The 12,263-nt window shown below is 47.5% G+C and overlaps 3 protein-coding genes across 3 annotated transcripts; 2 read left to right on the top strand and 1 right to left on the bottom strand.

Annotated features, from left to right (window-relative positions):
* Positions 1-6,119: 6,119 nt before the first annotated feature.
* Positions 6,120-7,568, bottom strand: J7337_013675 (uncharacterized protein; the record flags this gene model as incomplete). Its single annotated transcript, XM_044831154.1, has 6 exons — positions 6,120-6,331; positions 6,378-6,554; positions 6,602-6,811; positions 6,863-6,970; positions 7,022-7,364; positions 7,413-7,568. 6 exons carry the CDS (start codon positions 7,566-7,568, stop codon positions 6,120-6,122), a joined length of 1,206 nt encoding a protein of 401 aa, XP_044674429.1.
* A 1,351-nt stretch (positions 7,569-8,919) lies between these two features.
* Positions 8,920-10,008, top strand: J7337_013676 (uncharacterized protein; the record flags this gene model as incomplete). The annotated part of the gene is made up of 1 exon (XM_044831155.1): positions 8,920-10,008. One exon carries the CDS (start codon positions 8,920-8,922, stop codon positions 10,006-10,008), a length of 1,089 nt encoding a protein of 362 aa, XP_044674430.1.
* A 603-nt stretch (positions 10,009-10,611) lies between these two features.
* Positions 10,612-11,628, top strand: J7337_013677 (uncharacterized protein; the record flags this gene model as incomplete). The annotated part of the gene is made up of 1 exon (XM_044831156.1): positions 10,612-11,628. One exon carries the CDS (start codon positions 10,612-10,614, stop codon positions 11,626-11,628), a length of 1,017 nt encoding a protein of 338 aa, XP_044674431.1.
* Positions 11,629-12,263: the final 635 nt, after the last annotated feature.

A 12,263-nucleotide genomic window follows, 5' to 3' on the forward strand; every position in this document is an offset into this window, starting at 1 on the left:
AGTCCCACTGGAAAGACTTGAGTGATTACTGATAAGTGTCTTACTTCGATAGCCCCAGTTGAGCATTGAATGGAGCTCACCTAATATTCAATGCTGCAAGAATGACCGAAGGATCTGGCATAGCCCTTGAATCAGCCCAGTGAGACGTACAAGTCAGGGATGGGGAAATGAGGCGCTGTTACGATTGGCCCTCTGACAAAATCCCAGTGAAGGCGGAGAGACGTAGCCAACATAACTCAGCCATGTGGTTCCGTATCTGCAAGGTTGTCTGAATCCTTTCGGCATTTGGGGGCCATAATTTTCCCAGAACGGCAACGGCCTTGCGATCCCTGCGGTGATGACAGTTTTCGTTGGTTGTTGCTAGGCAGAAAAGCTTGAAATGAGAAGTAATGATGTTTATTGGCCCTACCGTTGATGAGATGGACGCAAGTAAGCCTGCGGTAGGAAATAGGTCTGATGCAGTCAGACGGAACTAATTGGGGTGACGGATGGGCTGACCCGTTCTGATTTCTCTCCTTGGTCAATTCTTTTATCCTCGCCAACTCTTGTCCTGAAGATCTCTTGACATTCTTTTATCCTCGAATAAAGAAACCTCGTATACGACGACCGCCATGCCGAGCGCACGAACGAACTTGGGCCCTTTCACAACAGAGTGGAAGTACCCTGATCGATGTACCGTGCCAGTCACCGATTGCTCGACATGCACTAAGGCCTGGCAAGGCCAGACGTGCGGGAATAATCAGGACAACACTGTAAGTGGATATTTCCTTGACTCGTCGAACTCAATCTGACAGAACCCTGTAGCAAGGCGTGCTCGACGATACAGACTGTTGGCCACCGCGACAATCGTCCTTCGCCGCCGAAAATGCTGTGAATGGCTGGGGCTTCTACTCTCCCGCTTTCGAATGCCCTCAAGGCTACGAAACAGCATGCACCGCGACGGGTCCTCAGACGGGAAACTTCAATTTTCAGTTCTCGATACAAGATGACGAGAGGGTGATAGGATGTTGTCCATCGTAAGAATGCCTCGTGACTGCTCTTGGCTCGGTGACTGACCGTAGTAGTGGATATACATGCGCGCAACCAGGCGGTCCACAAACATGCACAACAATCGCTTCCAGGGGACCATTGCAAGTCGCATCATGCTCGAAGCAAAAGACAGTTCTCAACTGGCTCACCCTTCCAGCGACAGTGACAGATGAAACCAGTACAGTGTCTCTAGATGGGATCACAATCTTCGCGCCAATGATCCAGCTCAACTATCGCGACAAAGATCTGTCCTTGTCATCTGGGCCAACAAGATCTACAAAAACAGTGTCCGCTCCAGCAGAAACTGGTACAGATGAATCATTCTCATACTCATCTTCCAGTGGCGGACTATCGACGGGCGCCAAAGCTGGTATTGGGGCTAGCGTTGGAGTAGCTGGGATGCTGATTATTGGAGCGGCGTTTTATCTTTGGAGAAGAAGAAAGAGGGCTGCACCGCCGGCTGCTGAGCTGGAGACGAAGGAGGATACGAAGAATGCGGGATCGGTTTTGACTTACGGATCGTCGCCGCCACAGTATCCTCCTGTTGAGCTGGATGCGACGACATCGAGACATGAGATGTAAGTGATGTGTATTTGGACATGAGACAGACAGTGACCAAGATGGGATGTGCTTTCGATATATAAGCGAAGGGGGATGATCCATTTAATACTATTATGACAGGCTACCATTTTGATATCAGAGATGAGTTCGCCAGTGTCCCATGAACCCCTTATGTGCAGGTTGCAAGTCCGGCTCCAATAAGAGTGCATTGGTTTCCATTGCCAGTGCATCGTGCGCTCTATAAGAAAACGATATCAGGAAAGGTCGTTGGGTGGGGGTAAAAATACATACTGAAGTGCAAGAAGCAAAGTCGGCTGTACCCCAGTAGCATCGACCAGCATCGCCGGCACCCGGGGCAGGAGGCCAGCAATTCTATCAACATTAGACATATTTCACCTCTCAGAACATAATCACTTACCGCAGCCAGAGCCGCTGGAAGGAAGAAGAGAAGGATCAGCTTCATTGCGAAGGTTGTATTTAATAAATTGAAGTAATTAGAGGCTATAAGATGAAGTCTGAAATAAAGATTTTGTGACTGGAATACTCTTTTATATTTATCAAAAGTAGTATCTCAAATGGGGCTAATAGTGTCATTAAACTTAAATCTATATTTTGACTAGTAATTTATCGGCAAATACATACAAATAGATAACGAAAGGCGTTCAGAAAGCTTAAATCACCCATAAACAACGTCATCAACACGAAGTGCTTCATATTGGAGTATCCACTTTAGTCCCTTGTAAGTCATGAGTTCAAGCGCTGTAGTGGATGTTAAGCTTTCGAGTTTCTATCATTTCTGTCTGTAGTGCTTATTATTGGCCAAGCTCGTAGGCGCACGGGGAACATCAAGTGGGTGATGTGGATCACGCAGCAAGATACTCTGTACTCCGTAGTCATGGCATAATCCCGGTTTTATTAGGGACAGTCAATAAGGTTTGTTCCTGGCATGGGGTACGACATCACACCGACTCTCCATGTGGATAGGAACAGTATTTAGCCGGGTAGCATTGCCGAAGACGCTTCAGACCGCCTCGAAAATACCTCGTGGCTTTTGTTCTGGAAGTGTTTACTACGCTCAAACTATCGTCATGGTATTCAGCTACATGACTGATATGATATGATTAAGCTTGAGCAAGCTATAGGGGAGTTTTTTTTTTTTTTTACCTACTCCCTCGCGATTATATGAACAAGCTGAGATTTTGCCATGTGACTCCTATCGCACTATTTAAGGTTTTAATGGCCATGAAGCTAATGTTTCATCTATACGATCTCCAACTGCATGTCTTCATGGGTTCCGTATCCCCGGCTCTTCATTGACAAAACACGCGATATTTCGGTTTGTGTTAATACCCGAACACCCGATTGGCTAGTTATGTGCGGTCCTATGGCCTCCATTGGTAGAGATTATGATATAATAATCATGGAAGATATGAGGAAGAGTATAATAACCATTAAGAGACTCCATTCATCTCATCTTACAAAGCAAACAAATGTGCATTGGGTTCTGAAGTCATGACAAATGTCTATAACATTTCTGACCTCTCTACACAGGTATGCCACATCTTCAGTATGAAACCAGAGCTATGCATAGGAATACCAATCAATAGGACTATATTTAGCCGTCTAGATGTAAAGAGAGATTCTTTGCCTGGTATCATGTGCCAGCATAAACGCACCATCCTCGATCCATATGTAATAGCTTCTGAGTCTGTCTCGCTTTCTTCCACCGAAGACCCCTGTATGCAATGGCCCAACACCAATAAGTACTACGACGTCAGGGTCCCTCCATCAACCCAAAATATCTATTGCCCCTGTTCTATGTCTCTGATGTCACTTGTGTTCATTCCCATATAGGTTGTTGCAAATGAAAGTGGGAGGAAGACAACGGTCACAAGAGTGAAGACATATATAGCGATACTTTGGTCTTCGGCTTTAATCTTTATTTAAATAAAGCATCCTGAGGTTGTGCAGTTAGTATCACGTCCAGTATCTGACATTGGAAAAGTATCTGCGACTTTAATCGCTCTGCGGCATCTTGTAGCCTTTCGATATCGTGGGCCAGCTTTCTATGCCTCAGCTGGGACTTTCGCTATAGTGAAATGAATACCTGAGTTTGCAGGTCACGCCCGGGATCATCCTTTCTGGTGCCCAAGGATGCATGGGCCTCTTTCGTTTCGGGCGTTTTCCCTTTATCCGCTTTGACGGATATGGAACTGACCATCGCCTGTGCGAGACTCTGTGAAACTTGTGAATCAACCTATCTCTACTATGTGAGATCTCTTTGAGGATCTATAGTTCGTCTGATATTGTGGAGATTTGGTATACTTGCGGTTGAGAGGATGAGTCACGAGCAACCCATTCCTTGAACACATAGGTATAATGACCTATAACCACTAAAGATTGGTGTTAATGCGTGATTAGACTTACAAGACGAGATGTCTTTACAGAAAACGAATCTATGACACCTTGCGAAGTGACCGATAACCTAGTAGGTGTTGACATTGTACACATTTGGAGCAGACAAGCTAGTGATAGGTTGTCCTGGTGAAGCGAATGGCGATTGACCATAACATTCTTAGAACATTTATAACCTGTCCAGGGGGCTCTACTTAGCCCTACGTGATTCCTTCAACCTCAATCCTGTGTGCCATATGCTCAACTGCAGTAAGGTTCGGGTTTTAAAAGAGGCTTCAGCCCCCAGGCCACAAAGGTAAAGGACACCAATTCCATATGCCCAACAAGAGCAGACAAATTTGGCAGTGGCTCACCGTTGTAGAGTCTGGCAAAAATGGTAAGGCTCTCCTCAATGTGGCCTTCTGATAATAATCTCCATCAGTGGGCCGTAAACAAGTGAACTCGATTCTCGAGGCTCACCTCAGTTGATCGATGAAACACATTAAAGAATGGAGTGAGTCTCCTGATGTCTGTGTAATCGACTCCTGATACGTTGTATTTGATTTCGAGAAGTGTCTGAAGGTGCATGCTAGCGCGAAGAGAGGCAGAAACACTATGAGCAATGTTTCTCACAGATGTTGGTATCCACAAGAGTCTTGGGTTTGGTTTCGAATTGCCTAATCTTACGAATTGTGTAAGCGGAGAGTTTGTGAGCTTTTGGAAACATCCTAACAAAGCGTCTCCCAAGGTTGCTGTGATTTGAGCACTATACTCTGTGCCCGAACTCAGTATTGGCCAGATATTATTTGCTGGCAGCCATGGGGCCGTGGTGAGTTTCTCTGTACCCAGCTGTTAATTTATGGCCCGATAAAAGATCCCGGCGTGCTAAACACCACATCTCTCGGATACATGGAGCACGCGTACCATCGAGTATCGAGGCGTAGTAAGGGTAAGGCCTCTCAAAAGTGTTCTCAAGGGTCCCGAACAGATAATGATACTGTAGTAGAGGGTTGGCGGGTGGCAAAGTCTTTGCGAATATGCATAATCATGGCTCGTCACAGTGGATGGTCGGGATCGAGACGAAAGCTGGAAGGTCAGATTTGACTTACTAAAAATCAGGTATCCCTAGTTATCCCCAACCTGATCGTCACCGTAGAATGATACAAACGCGGGTCGAAAGGTCGGGTCATTTGAGGTCTTTATCTCCTGCCGCCGTTGGATGCTTTGTAGTCTAGAGAGTATCTTGTTCCGCTCACCAGAGCTGTAGTCTAGAAGAAGGTCGTGGAGAAGATTCTAATCACAGTTAATTATGCGTTCGACTTTGACGAGAGTCTTGCTTTCAGTTAAGTGACTGAAAGTTAAGTGGCTAGTTCATAAATGGCTACGAATTCGATGCAACTTATTAGTACTTGTTTCATGGAAGACAAGAAGTGATGGTCAAACATCCATCTGCAGGCATACTTTGCTGAGTTCTCAGTACGTAGTCGTGTTCTCCAGGTACTGCTCGAAACCCAACTGCTAGCCAGGTTAACCGGCTCTCAAGCTTCGCCTTCTCAACGCTATCGAGATCCATGGTTTAAGTTTTAGTGTCAGAACCCTTGTATGAGTCCTCGTGTAGAACATGGCCAGCCTCCTCAGGACTCATTATGCGCTATGGTTCAGTGATATAGCTGAAAGTCGATAAATGCAACTTCTCGGCTCTTGCACCCCCTGACTGGGAATAGCTTCAATCTAGAGATGCAATAGTAGATGGATCAATGACTTCAATTTGGGAACTGAGGGGTGGGGACATGATCAGACAAGGTAGTATGACAGACCCGTACATATATGCAGGTATTGGCACCATAAGCACATTGGGTGCGATGATAATGAGGCCCTCTACTAATACCTGAGCGAAAGCAGGGTAAAAATTATTACCGCAAGATCTGATGCTTGGAAGACAAGATTTTCAGCCTGACTGATCTGTCGTCAGACATCAACGTCACCTCAGAAGCCCACAATTAAATGTCTATGAAAGTAGACATGGCTACAAGCAAGGTCAAAAAAGAAAACAGCCATAGTGCTGCATGAAATAGATCGGTAAATAGTAAGTACCATCTTATATTACTATAGTAACAATGGAGAAGAGAAGTGCTCTAGTCATACAACTTGGGGCCTGAGGCTCCCAAAGTCACATAGAACAGCTTTGTCTGTCCAGTAATGATCATCCTTCCCTTACCAGCAAACTGGAAGTTAGCAGCAACAGTGCCGGTATAGATCTTGCCGATGAGCTTGCCAGAGGGGTTCCAGACATGGACACCATCGCCGCAACCGGCATAAACACGGCCCTTGGAATCGGTATGAACACCTGGAGGGGTCAGCACATGACATTGTAGCAGGGCTGGGAGACGTACCATCGGGGATGAAAGATGCGACGTAAGCAAAGGTCTTGCGGTTCTGGAGTGTACCGTCCTGGTTCACGTCGAAAGAGTAAACGGAGGCGGGTGAAGAGAGGTTGCGGCCGTAGAAACCGAGAGCGATACCAGTGTCGGTGACATAGACCTTCTTGCCATCGGGACCGAAGCCAATACCTGATCAATATTAGTTGCGTGTAATCTACCATTTGATGAAGACATACCGTTGGGGAGGGTAAAGTCATCAGCGACAACAGTGACGGCGCCGGTGTCAAAGTTGTAACGATAGACTTGGTTTCGCAGACCAGGAACAGGGCGGAAGTCTTGGAGATATCCGTAGAGGGTGTCGGTGAAGTACAAGTCACCGTTCCTGGGGTTGATGCCAACATCATTGAGGGAGTTGAACTGGCGACCGAAGTAGTTGTTGAGGAGGGCTTGTTACAGTCAGGTTTGAACATCGTGTTGTGAGCGTGTATGCGACTTACTGGTGGTGTTGTAAGGAGGGAGAGGGTTCATCAGGTACAGGGCGGAGGGAACATCGTCACCTTGGCCCTCACCAGCGAAGATGATGTTGCCCTTGTAGTAAGTACCACCTGAGGCAGAGAGTTAATCGCTATTCAATACGTATCGCCAGCTCAACATACCATTGGGGTTGATGACCTGAGGGTTTGAGTCGACGACTGTGACCTTGACCTCGTCCTTCTTGCCCTTGCGGACCTCGTCGGCCTCCTTGAGGGAAATCTTCTGAATGATGGAAGACTTGTTCAATCCAGTGCCAGCAGCAGGAGCGCCTGCATTCTGGACAAAGAAGACCTCTTCGGTAGGAGGATACCAGACAACAGCCTCGTGGAAAATTGGGTCGGTATCCGATGTCGCGATGAGGGTCAGAGAGGGGTCTTTTCCAATGACGTCGTAAAACTCTTCATCGTAGACATGGAAAGGCTTCTCGACCAAAGACTCCTCAGTTACACCAGGCCAAGTAAACACCTACTCATAATCATTAGCGACAATCAGCACGAGGCTGCAGTGACATACCAGAGAGTCATTGGCCACTGCAGGAGGCGGCACATCCTTCAAGACATTGAACGACTTCTGGTCGATAATCTGAGCCGTAGAAGGAAGCTTAGCAGCCACGGCGCCCAAAACGGGCACGAGAACCCCCGCAGCAAGGACAGAAATGGTGGAAGGCATGACAAATGAATGCTTGGTGTGACAGGTAATGGATGGAGCTGCGTGAGACACTTTTAATATGCGCAATGAACCAGTCACCGCGAACTCATCATCTCCGCCTGAAATGACAGCGACGAGGCATTAACGAGGGTTGTCTCGGCGTTGCACTCCAAGAACGTGCAAGATCTGCAGCGTTAAGCTTAACCTAGCGTGGGTCGCCGTCTTACGCGGGTCAATCAGCGCTTCGGCACTGGGGATCGAGGTAGTAGAATGTGGGGAAATTAGCATGTTTAGAGTTTGGGAGGGAAGAGAGAGGAAAGCAAACGAGATGTTGGTCCGTCGAGCAGGGGACGAATAACTTACGATTGAGTGAGTTCTAGACTGACTCGGGGATCTGGGCACGTCTCCCGGACAGGGCTGATCGGGAGAATGTAAGGGAAGTGCCCTGGAAGAATTGGTAGAAACCCTGCTTACAGGGGCCTTGAAATCAGCGTCAAGCTGAACCAACGACCAACATCAACGTAACCTCCTGTAACCTGCAGCCACGCCACAACTGCATAATGTGGTTCCAGTTCCTTGGCAGCGGCACTTTTCTCAACAATTAAGGATTGTTGTTATTAATCGCCGACCGAAACTGCCGCTGAATAACGGACACGAGTGTATGGGAAAGCGTCGCGATTGGAGGTTTTTTCGACACCAGCTGAGATTGTGGCTTGCGCTTGGAAAGGTCCCTGCTGTGAATATTACGACTTGCTTAATTGAGTAGGTGTGAAATTCTGGGGTGACGTACTTGGGCGGCATATGGCGAAGGAACTTTCCGAAGTGATGCTGCGCGAATTGACGATCTTTTCACTTTGAAGAACCAAAGATGTCAGATCTCAGGATTTCATCTCATCTTTACCATTGTATTGGTAACGATACCCTTGAGATTTTCCTCTTCTTTATCCACACGAAGTAGAAAGACGACGATCACGTCGTATCAGCACACGTAACCCTTTTACAGCTGAGGCAGGGATGTAGCCAACATGCAGAAAAATAGAGTTTGAGTTTGATTAGCCAAAACTGCCAAACCTTGAACTTGATCAGAGCAAAAGATCCAGTCACCAAATGAGCTTAGCATGGAACTGATCAGTTGCGTGATATGGAAGGAGGAAACTTGATGGTGAGACCGCCACTGCAGTGAGACAAGAAGGGCATTGAGAAAAGATGGTGTTGAGCCTTTTACTTAAGACCTTTGTAGCCAACAAAGTGCTGTTGGTACTGTCATTTTTAAAACCCAGTTACCGCTGGAGCAGCGCATCGCTTCCACTCATTTTATCCCCCGTCTGCAGATCGATCTTCCATCCCAGTCCCATCACCGCACCGAAATGACATGGCCGACAACACCAAAAACGGCGCCGTGGCAATCGTGATCTGCGTCTTTATCAGCATTGCTTTCTACAATGTCCTCGAGCTCAACGCCTACATCTTTGGCAGCTTCAAGAAGCGCAGCGGACTTTACTTCTGGAGTTTAGTCATTGCGACTTGGGGTATTGCCTTCAATGGAACGGGATACCTCATCCTGCACCTGTCGCTGTCGGCGCAGACGTATCTTTACTCGACGCTTATACTTATTGGGTGGTGTACTATGATCACGGGACAGTCTGTTGTTTTGTACTCGAGGCTGCATATTGTTATGCATAACCAGAAGAGGTTGAGGATGGTTTTGTATATGATCATCTTCAATGCAATCTGGTTACATCTCCCTGTAATCATCCTTGTTTATGGTGTTGGATCGCCGAACCCGGAGCCTTTCCAAAAGCCATACGAGGTCTTTGAGAAGATCCAGCTTAGCGTTTTCTTTGTTCAAGAACTCATCATCTCGGGTCTCTACGTCTGGGAGACAAGCAAGCGTCTCAGACTAGAGAAGAGCGTTGGCAACACAAAGACACGCATGGTATTGAATCACCTCCTAGTCGTCAACGTCCTCGTCATCCTCCTCGACGTCTCCATCCTCGCCCTCGAATTCGCGAACCTGTTCGACATCCAGACCGCCTGGAAGCCACTCGTATACAGCGTCAAGCTCAAGCTCGAGTTTAGCATTCTCAATCGTCTCGTCGAACTTACTCGCGGAAGAAACGAGAGCTCTTATGGTCGCAGTCACAATGCTACTCATCACGACGATGTTGGATTGGAGACGTTGAATCGCGACCGGCGGAAGCATACTGGACCTCAGGGAACAATTACTGGGGAGTATGAGGTTCGGGTCGGTAAGGGTGAAGAGAGTCATCGTATATTCGGCAATGAGTCGAGTCTGGTCAAGACAACCGAGATATCAGTCCGTAGCGAGAGGTATCCGGGTCATGGTGATCATGATCGGGGTAGTTTGGAGGGAGAAGGATCTAGTGATCTGCAGCATGTACCGAGAGGGAGTGCATCGTCGGCGTCTTCTGAAGTACAATTTGCCAAGTACGGCAACTGAGATACCATAATAATATAGCGTCTGTCATCTGTAGTACCATTGTCGAAGGATGAAGTCATTGCGATGGCGTGATTTCCAATGGGATGTGACAGGCTTTTTCGACAAATTACATTGTCGCGGCAACCCGACTACTGCTTTTGAGGACTTGTACATTTCTCCTTGATTCTCAAGCATGCCATAAAGGCTGATATCAGCCATTAGGTAGCTCAAGCGAGGGCAATAGCGTCAATAAAGTCCGGACTTATCGGGTAAGCCAAATGGCTCACATCATCCAGCCAATTACAGATCCCCTAACTCCAAAATCGACTCCTTGAAATCCGGTAGTACTCTATTGCACGGCAATAGTGTGCAGTTTCAATCGTGGCTCTGGCTGACGATGACGCTGGAGCTTCTCCGAACATACCCTGAACCCGCCAATATTCATAGTCGAGAGGTGGAGCCCGATGACCAAGCCAAGACTAACACTGGCACCATGATTGACCGGAGGATAGTTGAGGGTCAAGAATTATATAACGTCGAAAGAAGGATGTATGCAGACTCTCTGCAAAACAGACTCGTCTCGTCTTCAAGAGTTTACTAAACATTCATCGCAAGCCTCCAGCCATGTCTCGTTACGCTGAAGCCCTTATCAACACCCGGGGTCCTGGTGACGCAAGACCTACAGCACTCCAGATCGTAAAAGATGAAGGCATTCTCAACAAACTTACCGACAAAATCGTCCTCATCACAGGCGGTAATCAAGGTATTGGCCTCGAGACTGCCCGGGCCCTCCACGCAACCGGAGCAACGGTCTACATCACTGCAAGATCTCCAGGGAAGATCAAGCAGGGCATCCAAGATATAGTCTCACGGCCAGAAGCACAGTCGGAGGCACCTGTTCACGGGATTGAACTGAGGCTTGACTCGTTCAAATCCGTACGAGCCGCTGCCAAAGACTTCCTTTCGAAGGTTGATAAGCTCAACATTCTCATACTCAATGCGGGAGTCATGGCTACTCCTGAGGGTAAGACAGGAGATGGTTTCGAGACCCAGTTTGGCACAAACCATCTTGGACACTTTCTTCTATTCCAACTTCTCAAGCCAGCGCTTCTGGCCGCTACCACGCCTTCTTTCCACTCTCGTGTTATCTCGCTTGCATCAAAGGGTCACCGCGCTGGTGGTATACGCTGGGATGACTACAACTTCGGGAAGGAGGCTTATAATCCCTGGCTCGCATATGCTCAATCTAAAACAGCCAACATCTACTTCGCAGCCGAGCTTGAACGGCGCTATGCAGATCAAGGCATTCATGGCTTGTCAGTGCATCCCGGGTATATACTTACCAACTTGGGTAAGTATGTTGACCTGAGCACGATTGACTTGGATGGTCCTATCAAGAATGCTTTGAGGAACAAAGCTCAAGGTGCTGCTACGACTGTTTATGCAGCAGTTAGTAAGGACTGGGAGGGTCGTGGTGGGAAGTATCTGGCTGATTTTGTGGAAGAGAGGCTGGTGAGGCCGGGGGTCGAGCCAACATCGCCTGAATTGGGACATGCTGCATGGATTTATGATGAGGAAGCCGAACGAAAGCTCTGGGTCATGTCGGAGAAGCTTGTTGGATTGGATACTTCCCAGGAGTAATAAACAGAGCATATAACAAGCAATCCACTCATTGGAGGAGAGTGGTCGAGTTTTATCATGCCTCTCTAGGAAAGTTGGAAGACATCGATATCCATCTGTAGTGGTAGACGGTAGTAATGAGTGCTGGGTGATAGCACCTCGAGCAAGCGAGGCAATGGTCTTGATGATTCCCCCTCATTTTGAGCTACCTACCGCCATTCTCTAGAGGAAGTCCAATTAAATTGGTAGGATAGGAACCCAAATATTCTTAGCAGTCGCTGTATCCCCTCTCACGTGCTGGGCCAAATAACTAAACCTCGGCACGACACTCGGGAAGGTGTTCACGAGGAACAGTTTACGCCTCAATTGGGCATCAAACCAACCATCCTTGGTATTATGGAACAGATTTTGGGATGAATTTGGTAGCAACTGCCAAAATAGATGTGGAGAAGGGTTACTTTCCCCTCCTGCATGTAGCAATATTTGGCTCTGTTAAGTGATACCTACTTGATGCGGCTAGCCTAGATCCGAGCAATAGATCACGACCAAATGGAAAACGTCTTTGATAAAATGAGATTCATGCTCCCATAGTCATTGTCTGAATCGTTTCTGGTACAGGGCAGGCTTCTCTTATGCTTTATTGTCTTGCGCCCAAA

This window comes from Fusarium musae, chromosome 11 (genome assembly GCF_019915245.1).
Source record: "Fusarium musae strain F31 chromosome 11, whole genome shotgun sequence".
Taxonomy (NCBI): Eukaryota; Fungi; Ascomycota; class Sordariomycetes; order Hypocreales; family Nectriaceae; genus Fusarium; species Fusarium musae.